Genomic DNA, 14427 nt, shown 5'->3' on the forward strand with positions numbered 1-14427 from the left:
TGTGTTGCTGAGCAAGGCAGTTGTTAAGTGAGCTGAGCCCGATTTTCTGAACTTACTTAGGACTTATATACTGTTTCATAGTGCTTTTACAGCCCTCTCTAAGTGGTTTACAGAGTCAGCCTATTTGCCCCCAACAATCTGGGTTCTCATTTTACCGACCTCAGAAGGATGGAAGGCTGAGTCAACCTTGAGCCAATCGTGATCGAACTGCAGGCAGTGAGCAGAGTTAGCCTGCAATACTGCATTCTAACCACTGCGCCACCAGGGCTCCTACTAGCAATAGCACTTAGAATTATATACCGCTTCACAGTGCTTTACAGCCTACAAAGTTAGCCTATTGCCCCCAACAATCTGGGTCCTCATTTTACCCACCTCGGAAGGATGGAAGGCTGAGTCAACCTTGAGCCGGTGAGATTTGAACTGCCGAACTGCAGCTAGAGGTCAGCTGAAGTAGCCTGCAGGTCTGCACTCTAACCACTCTGCCACCTCGGCTCAATTGCCATGGTTTTTAAGTGAATCGCCACAGTTGGTAAGTGAATCACAGAGTTACTCACAAATCTGGCTTCTCTCATTGACGCTGCCTGCCAAGAAGCCAACAGGGAAGATGCAAATGGCAGTGACCCAAGGGTGTTGCAGCCATCATATATTGCCAAGTGCCTGAATTTTAATCAGGTGACCATGAGGACTCTGTGATGGTTGTTAAATGTGAGGATGGGTCATTGGTCACTCTTTTCAGTGCCCTTGTAACTTTGAATGGTTACCAAATAAATGGTTTCTCAAAATAGAGAATTACTTGTACAGTGAATGCTCCGACTGGAGGATAGGCTTGTGTTCCCCATCACTTTTATTCTAATCCAAAGATCTTAACATACGGATTGGTTCCAATTTCCCTCCCCTCTCTTTTAAGAAAAGGACAATGATTTTATCAAGCAGGGGATGGAGTAGAAGATGAATCTTTTACGGGGGAGAACCATCCAGATGGCCAAAGCTGGACAGATGGTACGTGTTCCCTCACTGCGTGATGATCATAGAACCACTTCCACTGATGTAACAGAAAAGCTGAACAATATTATTCCACGTGCTCAAAATTAATACTTTGTTGAAATACAAAAACAATGTTAGACAGCCAGCCACAGAGAGATACACTACATTGCCAAAAGTATTCTCTCACCCATCTAAATAATCAGAATCAGGTGTTCCAATCACTTCTATGGCCACAGGTGTATAAAATCAAGTATCTAGGCATGCAGATTGTTTTTACAAACATTTGTGAAAGAATGGGTCGCTCTCAGCTCAGTGAATCCCAGCGTGGAACTGTGATAGGATGCCACCTGTGCAACAAATCCAGTTGTGACATTTCCTTGCTCCTAAATATTCCATAGTCAGCTGTCAGCTGTATTATAAGAACGTGGAAGTGTTTGGGAACGACAGCAGCTCAGCCACGAAGTGGTAGGCCACGTAAACTCGTCCAACATCAGTGTGTGACCTCACAAATGCGCTTCTGGAAGAATGGTCAAAAATTCCCATCAACACACTCCTGAACCTTGTGGACAGCCTTCCCAGAAGAGTTGAAGCTGTTATACCTACAAAGGATGGTCCGATGTCATATTGAACCCTATGGATTAGGAATGGGATGTCACTTACAGTAAGTTCATATGCGAGTAAAGGCAGGGGAGCGAATACTTTTGGCAATATAGTGTACTTGTGCTTGCATTCTTTTTCCCTTTTTCTTTTGTCTATTTTTATTTTTGTTTCCAGTCCCAACAGGCTACTTTCAAAGTGACAAACCAAGAACGCTCTCTTGAGTAAGTGTCACGAGAACACCAAGGCGCATTTATGATGGCTATTGCACCACTTCACGTTCCAGATTTTCACAATCTGAATTACGAGATTCTCCCGGCAACCACAGACCTCACAATCCTACTTGCCTATAATTGCTTCTTTGACGCTGGAATCTACAGGGAGAATATTCTTCTCCACCAGTTCCATAGGGCCCGGCCTCTGAGCGATCTTTTCATTCAGGTCATCAGCCAGTCGCGCCCTCTTTAGCTTCATCTGAGTGGCCTGGAGAGAGGGTTCTGCAAACGTTTCTTGGGGGGGGGAAAACAATCATGGTTAAAAGCTCTCAATCTATATATAGATTTTGTGTGTGTGTGTGTGTGTGTGTGTGTGTGTGTGTGTGTGTGTGTGTGTGTGTTTCAGCATAACTCTGGAATCCCTCCAGCAATTTCAACCTAACTTGGTACACAGACTTACTCTCTGGAAACAAATACTGTGGGGGTAAGACAGCCCTAACACCCCTTGAGTGTGTGTGTGTTCTGTTAAGATACTGCCTGTTGTGCCTTCAAATGGCTTCTACCGTACTGCCGTAAAATGGCTTCTACTATGCAGTGCAGTAGAGTTGCCATGGTAACGGCTTCACAGTACTCCACAAGGGGGCTCCCACTTTCCTTGACACTTCTGGGGTCTCAGGGAAAACATTTGTAGCTAATTTAATTGTCGCCGAAATCAGGGCTTTTCCTGTCTAATACGGCATTAGGATAAATACTCAGGCAACGCTGGGTGATCAGCTAGGCCTATATAAACACCACTTTCAATGTTTTGTGCATGCATCTAAAGTTGTAATGGAGATAGTAAAGCAGATGGTGTAGAACCAAAAAATAAATAAAATAAGAGAACCCTCCAGAGCTTCCCTATTACAGAACAAATCTGAAGGGAGACACTTTCTCTATAAAAAAATAAACAGCTCCAATGAACTAAGCTTTAGTCCTACTTAGTTAAACTTGTAACGTTTTACATCATAGGTCAAGGTAAGAAATCGTTTTAAACCTAGGTTTTAAATCCAGTTCTCGTTTTGCTGAGCTTGGTTCTCACCATAAGGTGAACCATAAACATCAGTTTATAAATTGTAATAATTAGTTTCACACGCACGACATATTAAATGAAGGTCAAACAAACCATATTATGCCATAATGTACCCACTGCCATTTAGTTGCATAGAAAGTCACACCTTTTAAAAACTGTTGTTGGGGTTGGAAATACAGGTAAACACATGGTAAAGATGCAGCCTACCATTTTTTTTTTGCCAAGAAGGTTTCACTTATCTATTCAGAAATTTAATCAGGAAATAGGAAATCAAAGTAGGGAGATTCTCACCTTCAAGAATATGCATCCTGACTAATTCTGATCGATCAGGTCTACTGCGTATTTTATGCTTCAGAAAGTTTTCAGTCTGGAAAAAAATAGGTAAAGACACTACAATTGAGTGGTAATAAGCCCAAAATAGTCCAGTTTCACTCAAATTGACAGGAACTGCACAGCACTATCAGCAATGTTTTTATCTGACAATGCTTTGCAAGCTGTTGCCTGATATTATAAAACTAAGTTTAATATTTATTTTTAAATCCTTTAAAAATTCAGATTCTTGATAATTCATTCAGCAAGGTGTAAAATGCGAACTGAACCACTTCAAGTTTTATACTCCCAGATTTCAGTGCATTCAAGAATAAGAAACGTGTTCTTACGGATGGCATGCTTCTATTCTTCAAGGCAATAACACAAATGGAATTCTATCTTTATACAGAAATACAAAGCTAATTAGTTTATAATCTAACATTGTTAGCAAATGTGCAACAGGTGCAAGCAGTAAAGAGGGGTATTATTGAATAGACTTTGAATTTTAAAACGATTGTCATTATTCCTTATAATGTAGTTTGTTCTTCTGAGTGTTTATATTGAGCACTTTAAGCTGCATTAGTATATCTATCAAAGGAAATGTGAGTTGTTTTTCCATAAACCTGCGTTATTTATTCATGAAAGCTTACAATATAGTCTCATCATTAAACATAATATAAAATGTTATGAACATTAAAAATATCCCTGTAACTGTGGGTGTTTTTAAAATTGTTTTTAATAATAAATCACCAAGCTCTTTCCCTAGTTTATCTTAGTTTCTAAGCAAATGTAATAGACTGCTTTTCAAGGGGGGGGGGGGGAAATAGCACTTTTGTATCCTCATCAGTAAGTTTTGAAAATTCAGGTGATAATTTAAACGTATATTTTTGACTTCTCAAGTTTAAAACTATGAGATACGATGGCCTGGTTTTAATTGTTTAACGAATAATTTCAATTATTTATCTTTAGGTTGAAGAAGAATTAGGTATAACGCCCTTTGCCCAAAAGAATTGAGAGTTAATAACTAAATATATCATGAATAATTATTGGTTTCTAAACATAATACTTCAACGGCCAGATATGAAGCACACCTTACTCAGGAAGTATATGACTAATCGCAAGGATTAGTTATACTAATTTTGAAAGTGGCCATAGGACTGCGTGGTTAATCAAGCTGATGCTGATGTTTGAATTGTCTGAATTAATTCTCTCTCAATTTCATTATAGAACGAACCCGGGTTTCATTTCTAAAAATCTGTAACAATTTCTCCTTGTTTCCAAAAGTCCTTCGTCTAGCATTTTTCCCAGGACAATCATACGCAAAGAATGAAACATCATGTTCGAACTTGATTTCTCACCCTAGCTCTTTCCAAACTTTTTATTTGCTCGTGAAACGCAGCTGGGCTCTTCAAAGCTAAAAAACAAGGAAACGGAAAAGGGTCATGAAGCCAGGAGATGACAAAGGTATATATGAATATCTTACATTCAAGCAGGTTTGTTTCAGCTGGCTTAGTAGGACGCTAACTGTACCTGTACATAAGGATCGGCTGTAATAAAATCACCCTGCCTGCTATGTACTGGATTCCAGACACTTCGATTCACTTCATAAATATGGAATAATAACTAAAAGAGCAGAAGCAGAAAATGGGCTTTTTGCACTACTCTTAACATAGCATATGTAGACCAATTATCTTATAGCTATAATAGTAGTAAAAAAAATTGTGTTGCATCAGGAGCCTGGTGTCAAATGAACAGGGATTATTAACACTGTCATACTTTCTTCAGTCTCTCTTTTCATATTCTGTACTCTGCTTACTAACTTTTTTTTAAAATCAGTATTGCATTTCCTTTACGATTTAGGCTGGAAACAAACCAAAACAACAATACAGTTACACCATATAAACAAATAGCACCACAGACAATGAATGACAGGATCCTAAAGCCACTGTGAGTAATTCCACCCAACCAGGCAGAATGCAAGCAGGCCCAATAATAATGAACTAACAATCCCAGTAATATTTTTTTCCCCTCGTTATGTGGTTGCTGCAGTTTCTAAAGCAGGAGTGTGCCCAACCTTGGCAATGTTTGTGGCAGTCACAGAATTTGTGGTAAGAGTAGCAGCAGTTGTGCCAGCCATGAATTTTGGGAGTTGAAATCCACAAGTCCTAAAGTTGTCCAAAGTTGTGCACCCCCTACCCAAAAGTGCTTTCTTTGACATCACTTTCTTTTTTTTAATAAATGCTTTATTTATTTTAATACAAATAGTCCATCTTCCATTAAACAGTGTGCCATCTGGTACAAATGTTTTGTGCAATAATAGTTAGAATTTACAATCACGTTCATTATTTAATCTATTCTTAGCTTAATACTAATACCTTAAATGTCTAATACTATAACAATCCTCTTCTTGATTTATTTATTAATACATTTTCTTTAATTTACTCATCTTTTATTTCTAATTCTTATATTTATTCTCTAACTATTGATAAAATGATTCCCATATAGTATAATAACCAGTTTGTTCTTTCTCTTTAATTGCCAGTGTTAATCTGTTTGTTTCTGAACATTTTAATATTTTCCTAATCACATTCTCCTCTGTAGGGATCTCTTTATTTTTCCAGTTTTGCGCAAATACAATTCTAGCTGCAGTTATTACATGGATAATCAAATGCACATTTTCTTTACTATAAGTTTCTGGTAAAATCCCTAACAGGTCTTTGACATCTCTTTCAACTCAGAGTCCAAAATGAACTGGGAAGCAAATTAGCGCAACTCATTTCATGCCATGTTCATGGATCTGTTATCACTGCAATGATATTTTGCTCAGACAAATCTTAGCTATGCCAGATAACATGACACATGACGCATGTGCATGAAAAACAATGAAACACAACTATTTCTGCTTTGCAATCCTCAGTACCCAGAAATTAATAAGTGGGACTCTTGGCTAATGAAAGATAGTGAATCCTTGCCCTAAATCATAGTAAAAGCTGAGTGACAAGCATATCTGCATACACTTGCAGAATGTGTTTGGAAGAAACTGTTGCCACAGGAAACTTAGTTCACCAACTTTAGGGTATAAGTAGAGGGGATCTAAAGGACAGACACTAGAAAACAAATCCATGGCTTGTTTTTAATCTCTCAATGGCTTGGTCCTCTTGATTCATCCAGACACAAAAAATAACAGTCTCGTTTCTGCATACCAGATTAAATAATTATAAACCATTTCCCCCTTATTTAATTTCCAATTGCTCATAATTAAATTGTAATGAATTCCAGGTTTAATACAGTAATATATTTCCCACCAATTTCCTTTAATTTTCAGATATTTAGTAGAAGTAATGTTTACAGAGTTGTCATCCTCCCTCTAAATCTTGATGGATACTAAATATTATCATCTTTTCCCTTTCATCTTTAATATGACATCCAAGCACTCGACGTTACTAAAGCCGCAGAAAATGAAATTAAGTCTTACGTGGCATGATTCCCTGGTCCACCAGCTGTTCTCTTGTTCGCCTTTGCTGTAGTTTCAGCTGAAGAACTAGCAATGGAGAAAAGGGATTTATTACTTAACAAGAAGGAACTCTCATCTCACAATTAAAAATGCTGCATTCTTCTGAGAATGAAATACTAGCTGGCGTAAATCCTTAACATTAAGTGTTTAATTGGATCCAGGGTACATTCACTGCCCAGATAGTGTACAGGCAGCCCTCAGCTCACAGCCGTTCATTGCAACCATTAGAAGTGACAACCGCACTGGAAAAAAATGATTTAGGGCCATTTTACACACTTGCGAGCGTGGCAGTGATCAAAATTCAGGTGTTTGGCAACTGGCATGTATTTATGATGGTTCCAACAAGCAGAGTCAATGGGGAAACCAGATTCACTCTACTTTTGTCATTAGCTTCACAATTGCAGTGATTCACTTAGCAACTGTGGCAAGAAAGACTGTACAATGGGGCAAAACTCATTTTGCGACTGGCTTTGGGCTCAATTGTAGCCACAAGTCAAGGACTACTTGTAGTTAGGTGTACACAACACAGGGAATTTCATCCGATATTTAGTGATTATGATAAGAGAATCTCTTAAGATGCAAATGTTTTATGGGCAATAATATAAATCTTTACAGTGCAGCTTCGTCCAATCATGTTCAACGATAGACAATGCTTAGGTTGCCATTATTTTTCCTACAATCACGTAGCTCAGCACCACAAATATTAAAACCAATGTAGAGAGAAGGTATCGTTCTGATTAACAGGTATATACACGGACACATCTGTAAAACCCAACTAACATAATTTTTGCAGATGCTCTTGTCTTGGTGCTATTAATACCCGTGAATGCATCCCAGGCCAGAGGCAATCCCATGCACCAATGCTCTCTGAAACAGCACTTGGAACTCAAGAATATTAGCTGGCAATTCTCCAGTTCAAAACTTGGAACCTCTGGGAAGGCGCTATTCTCTACCACACCTATGGGGTGAATCAGGGACACAGGGGAAGGGGAGTGAGGGAGAACTACATGTTTATAGCATCCACAATTTTATAAGTGTTCCAGAAGATCAACAGGAGGGAGAGTTTTATTTCCTGTGCAATCTACTTTTTATCTGTTTCCAATTATATGTTTATGTTTACCTCTGGATCTGATTTACAACAGGAAAATAGAATTTTGTAAGGCAGTCTTCATCTCTCTCCAGGGTGGATTTGATTTAAATCACTAGTAAAAAGGCTTGATTTAAATCAACTCGATTTAAATCGTAATTTTTAAAGAGCAAATGTCATCTCTGTCCCACAGCAGCTCCTTCTCTGACCCGCTGTTGACTCAACAATAGTCCTAATATTGTAGAATAGACAGCCTCACATGACCTAACTAAGTTCCACTTCATGCTGAATAAACTAAATTATTAACATATCTTAAATAGAAAACTATCTTTAGATAGATCTTTACTCCAAAAGTATATTAAAATAAATTTAATAAAAATCAAAAAAATCTGATTTAAATAAAACAAACCTGATTTAAATTTTAAAAATCTGATTTTTTTTTCATTTATTTTTTAAACCATTGGTTTTTATCCACCCTGTCTTCCTCTTAGCAATGGTTTTAAAATACTTTGAATTGGGAATCTATGTACAATACCTTTATTCTCTTCCTGAGGGCGCAGCACATTAAATTCTATAGTAACAATATTAAGGTATTAAAAGCAAAAGCATCCAGTTGACAAAATAAGTAATCTTGCTGCTAAAATATATTAAAAATAATCCTCGCATAATGGTATTGTCTTTTTTTCCAGACAGAAAAATATAAATATTTTTTACAGGCTAATATATACAATATATCTTTTATATTTTTAAAAAAGCATTACAGTTGTTTTCATAGTCAGAAATCATTAGCTTATAGCAGAACAGAATAAAATCTAACGCTGGTAGAAAAGGGCAAAAGGTCTTTGTGGGGGGGGAAAGTAAAATATTGCATAATACATTATTCTTAGACATGAAACTAGCAACCAGAAGTCAGTTTCCCATCACTTCCTCCAAATCAACCAAGTTACTGTCTCACGCAGAGTCCCTAATGAGATTAAACAGTAAATAGTAATAAGAAAGCAAACTTAGAAGAAAAATATTTTCTTCGGGGGCGGGGGAATGAAAAAGCTAAACTTTCTAATCTTTATCCAAAAGGAAGAAATGCATGATATCCATCTACCTGTAAGTATACAAATGTATTTTTCAACTCAGAATTAGCTAGTATATCTCTATCAGCAAAGATTTTTTTTTTTTACATAGAGATTTTTTTTTAATTTGTAAGCTCTTGGAGTCAATTAAATGTGAGTTGGGCAGCTATATAATTTTGTTTAATAAATAAAAAAAATTTATTGGATTGAAGGCATTACTGGAGAATTTCTACCTGCAGCTATGCCATCGTAAGTGCTTTTTCAAGGAAAAACTTCATCATTATAGCTACAATTAGGATTTAAAAAGTCTAAACAGAAGCCAGTCTTTTAATATAAGGAAAGGCGACTCATTTCCTTATTTTTTTCAAAGCCTTTTGTTAGCTGAGCTAATTTCTCTTTGGAAACAAAGAAAATAACTTGAATGGAGCTTAGATTGTTAACTCTGTTTGTCCACTCATGCAGAGGCCAAGTAAGAAGAACAAAAAAACAAATTATTAGGAAACTGTAACTAATCTTTTTAATAATTTTGAACATCAACTATTTAAGTTGCAATTATGTCAAAGGGTTCAATGCCAAACATCTGCGTTCAGAGTAACCTTGTGAAATCTACCCTATTTAAGGTAATGAGAAAGTCCCTGAAGCTTTTGCACTCTTTGTATAGACCAGGGGTCGGCAACCCATGGTTCTGGAGCCGCATGTGGCTCTTTCATCGCTCTGCTGTGGCTCCCTGTCGCTGGTCGGCTCCACAATTGGTAGGGCTTTCTGTTAGGGCAGGTAGAGGGAAAATGATGACGCACTAGGAGGAGACTCTATGGTGGGGGGAACTGGACTTCCAGTCGGCAGAGGAAAAAAGACGTTGTGCTAGGAGGAGACTATGGTGGGGACTCAACTTCCAGTTGGCAGAGGAAACAGGATGCCAGGCTAGGAGGAGACTCTATGGTGGGGGAACCAGATTTCCAGTCGGCTTCAGAATTGAATGGGGGGCTTCTGGTTAGGACCTTTGTGGCTCTTTGATAAGGCTGCCAAGCCCTGGTATAGACTCAAGAAAGTATAAAAAGTGTTAGATATCTTGACTTGATTGCAAAAAAAAAAAAAAAAAAAAAACCACCCCTAACAATTGTAAAAACAACTGCTGCCAAATGACATTAGTTGAGCAGAAATCCTATTTGTTACAAGGATTACCAAAATATTTACTACTGCCAGGAAGCCAATGCAAGCTAAGCCCTGAGTAAACTCCGCTGGAAGAACCAGGCAGGCCCCACATAATATCTTGATGTCATTTCACCACACCGGGTTGTTTTCGCCAAGGGAAAAGCAATCAAAATGTTTTATCAAATCATCACAATTACCGTCTTGCAGTGAATTTCATATGGATTATGCCTCTGTAATTCTTTCCAATTGGTCAGAGAGCCTTGACATTTTCAATCTCATAAAACGTACCGTCAATAAGCAAACAAGGCTTGCTGTACGGTGGCATAAAAATTGAATAACATTATCCTAAAAGATGATACAGTTAGCTTTTAATTTGTTTCTCTTTTTGTTATGGCTTTTGCCTGTGTTAGCCATTTTCAATAGTTCAATTTTGAACTAGTATTCGGGGAAATAATCAGAAAATAAACATTTAATCTTGGATTTAGATACACGCCACTAATATATTAAGACAGTGGTTCTCAACCATTTCTTCACTTTAAATAGTTTTTGCTGCCGTAACATTTCTTCAAGCCTTCTGTGGACCTCATGTGATGACATCACAACCCCCAGGGGTGATAATACACCTTTAATGATAATATATCTCTTATGATAGCTTATCTGTCATAACTGCATATCTGAATATTTCAATAGTATTTAATCCAAAGTTCAGCAACTTTTAAAACATTTTTAGTTATTTGAAGTACTACAAAAGACATGATGCCTTTCATATTTGTAAAGTAAATTATTTGAGTACCCCTTTCACTATTTCATTCTCCTTGCACTTCAACATCTAAAGGAATGTTATGCTAATTATCCAATTGGTTGAGTGAGTTTCTGCTAGTAATTTCCATGACAATTAACAGAAACACACTCATTATTAAAGAATTCTAGAATCCCTGAAAGTATAAAGGAAATCAAAAGGAGAGGTATTCATTCCTTCGGGTGGCCCTTTTGATCAAGTCAAGAGATAAAATTCCAATTGCCAACTGAGGCAATCAAGCCAGGAGACGAAACTTGCGCCAGACTGTTGATCCTTCTTCTCCTGACATTCCTTTCTTAATCCATCACTACTGGGGAGGCCCCAAATGGCATCCCCAGGTGTTAGGTTACCCACATCAACCCCTACAATCTTACCACCAGTCAACTCTAGTAGGCCAGTAATCTGACACAAGCCACACAGCTGGACATAAACCTTTCAAATCACTTCACTCCCTCACTGGAGGTTTTTAAGAAGAGATTGGACAACAGTTTGTCTGAAATGGTAGAGGGTCTTCTGCTTAAGCAGACGGTTGGACTAGAAGACCTCCAAGGTCCCTTCCATCTCTGATATTCTGTTATTCCCTTCTATTAACCAAACCCTCCTATTCTCTAGGTCCCCACTTCACTAAGGGCCCAGAAGGATGAAAGATGGAACTTCTCACTCTGCAAGGTCACACACTGTCTAATTTCATATCTCACACAGGTAAACCAAAGACAACGTGAGCTCCAGAGCAGGACAACCTAAGCAGGAATCCACACCCTGGTATTCGATCTAACAATGCCAACAACTGAAGCCCAACCTACTTGCCAGAACTTCCTGAGAAGACTGGCAGTAGGGATGGGACAGTCTCTAGTTAGAACCTCAACTGCTGCACCCATCAACTGCCAGCTGTTCCAACTTCAGCCTCCACAAAAGCCCCTTCCAACTCTTTGGTCAGAGAAGGCTCCATCAGGCACGGTCCTTTTGGCCACCCTCACAAGAACATACAGGTAGTCCTTGATTTACGACCACAATTGAGCCCAAAATTTATGCTGCAAAGCGAGACCGCTCTTAAGTGAGTTTAATTTTATGACCTTTCTTGCCAACAGTTGCTAAATGGATTGTTTCAGTTGCTAAATCAGTAACACGGTTGTTAAGTGAATCTGGCTTCCCCATTGATTTTGTGTGTCAGAAGGTTGCAAAAAGCGATCACGTGACCCCGGGATAATGCAACGGACATAAATATGAACCAGTTGCCAAGCATCTGACTTTTGATCATGTGTCCACGGGGATGCTACAACGGCTGTCACTTTTTTCAATGCTGCTATAACTTCGAACAATCGCTAAATGAATAGTTGCAAGTCGAGGACTATCTGTATATGCTGCCACCTTGGGGGGGAGGGGGGCACTCTGCCTTTCCGTCCTTGCCTAGGTTCTTTGATGGGGAGGAGATGACTCTTCTCTAAGGATGAGATTCAAATCTGATCTGAGACAGAAGTGGCACTCTGTTATCCATTCCAAAAACTGCACATACATTATCCCCTAAACAATTGATTGCGTCTAGATTAATTACAGATGCTTACTTGTTCGTGCAACGAAAAAGCACCTTATTCTGCCGTATAACAACAGATTTATAATGAAATATCATTTTTCAATGCTTTGCAAACAATTACTGTATCTTTATAATAATTGCCAAGATGTCATCTCCAGCTACATTGCACACAAAGTACACAATATTTTGACTATTGCTGAAAGGAATAATAGCTTTCAAAAGAGAACATCCAATCCCCTTGACCAACTTTCAAAAAATACCAGGCATGGTTATTCTGACTTATAAAATGAATTACAACTGTGGCTTTCTGTTAGAATCCACTTCACCTAGATGGAATGGGGAACATCTACCCACATTATTTCAAAGTTGGGTAAACAGGGGTCTTTTAATTGCTCTCATGGATTTTCTGATACTAATAAAATATACAAGGGGTTGATTTGTATGTTTTGTATTTTTTACTTTAAAACGTACAAAATAAGATTGCAGTGGGTTATCTTTAACTCAGAAATAAAACAGATTCAGTACTTGGACTCTAGAACATACTCGTCTTCCTAGTTGTCGGTGTCTTTCATTTTTAATATTAGAACAAATTTTATTTAGAAAATATTGCAAATATTGGTAGCAGTAAATTGAAAAGAATTATTGGATTACTATTGTGCTTTAAAAGGTCATTCATATAGCTAGAGAAAAGGCTGCTATTACAGATTCATTATAAACACTGGTAGATGCAGTTATAAATTACCCAAACATTTAAAAGGCATTTGCAGTTTTGTAAGATACGCAAGCAAATTACCATCTTTATATATTTACCCAGGCGCCAGACAGTGAAACTATTTTATAATTTTTTTTTACATTTTCATCCAATCTTCCTCAGTCTGTTCTTTTCTACCATGCCCAGAAGGCTGACAAAAAATGGCCACCTGCCCATTAACATTCTATTCTCGATACGTATCTGAAATTGCAAAACAAATTACAGTGATAAATTTTGCTTTTGCATTCTAACACCTTACTGTTTGTTTTTATTTACCTCAAATTTATTATTTGCACTGTATGGTTCTTGTCAGCCTTTTATAAGTAGATAAAACAAGGAAATAGGAATTATCAGATATCGTGGAAAGTTGTCTTGCAACAGAAGCCTGAAAACTTACCAAACCTCCTCTCTACTTCAATTAATAGCTAACCAAGTAAAGACAGAGTTAGCTTGAATTTTTTCCCCCAACGTTTCTACTTTCCAAACACATCACTTTTTTTTGTTAGCAGTCTATAATTCTCTGACTCCGCATCAGAATTTCACAACTTATTCTCTATCCAACATAATTTGGTTATTTAAAAAAAAACACGACTATTGGTTTAAGAGAAAAACGTATTCATTTTTCATTCAACTGCCAGAAAGCTGGGAGCAAAGAATGGTATCTTATCAGATATGTCTGTCACACAGTATGTAAACTAGAGTTATGTCTATGGAGATTCTCAGCCATCCAGGTCACGCTTGTCCCAAAGGTGCTTTTTCAAACTGGACTTTGCTTTGTTTTTCCTTGAAGATGTTCTTGGATGAGAAGTGAAATGTCTTCAAGGAAAAAAACAAAGAAAAATCCAGTTTGAAAAAGCACCTTTGTCCCAATGATGACCTGGATGGTTCCATAGTCATAACTGTAGTTAACTCTAGTTAGTACATAGGTAAAGGTAAATGTTCCTCTCACACATATGTGCTAGTCGTTCCAGATTCTTGGGGGTGATGATCATCTCCGTTTCAAAGCCGAAGAGCCAGCGCTGTCCGAAGACGTCTCTGCGGTCATGTGGCCGGCGTGACTAAATGCCAAAGGCGCACGGAATGGTGTTACATTCCCACCAAAGTGGTCCCTATTTTTTCTACTTGCATTTTTTACGTGCTTTCGAACTGCTAGGTTGGCAGAAGCTGGGACAAGTAATGAGAGCTCACTCCATTACGTGGCGCTAGGGATTCGAACCGCTGAACTGCCGATTTTTCTGATCGACAAGCTCAGTGTCTTAGCCACTGAGCCACCGCATCCCTAGGTACTACATACTGTGTGACAAACATATCTGATAAGATATCATTTCTTTGCTCCCAGCTTTCTGGCAGTT

At 38.0% G+C, this 14427-nt stretch overlaps 1 protein-coding gene across 1 annotated transcript in view; it reads right to left on the reverse strand.

The window, feature by feature from the left end:
- The window catches only part of MRTFB (myocardin related transcription factor B), an 85213-nt gene that overhangs the window by 25245 nt on the left and 45541 nt on the right, over positions 1 to 14427 (reverse strand). The window contains exons 4-7 of the mRNA XM_087729438.1: positions 6650 to 6715; positions 4533 to 4588; positions 3157 to 3232; positions 1929 to 2090 (exon numbers count right to left, since the gene is read on the reverse strand). Coding sequence (XP_087585564.1) covers positions 1929 to 2090; positions 3157 to 3232; positions 4533 to 4588; positions 6650 to 6715 — 360 coding nt within the window. The remainder of the gene's footprint in view (positions 1 to 1928; positions 2091 to 3156; positions 3233 to 4532; positions 4589 to 6649; positions 6716 to 14427) is intronic.

Source organism: Thamnophis sirtalis, unplaced genomic scaffold (genome assembly GCF_051295495.1).
Source record: "Thamnophis sirtalis isolate CommonGarterSnake01/CBP01778 unplaced genomic scaffold, rThaSir2_p1.2 scaffold_14, whole genome shotgun sequence".
NCBI lineage: Eukaryota > Metazoa > Chordata > Lepidosauria > Squamata > Natricidae > Thamnophis > Thamnophis sirtalis.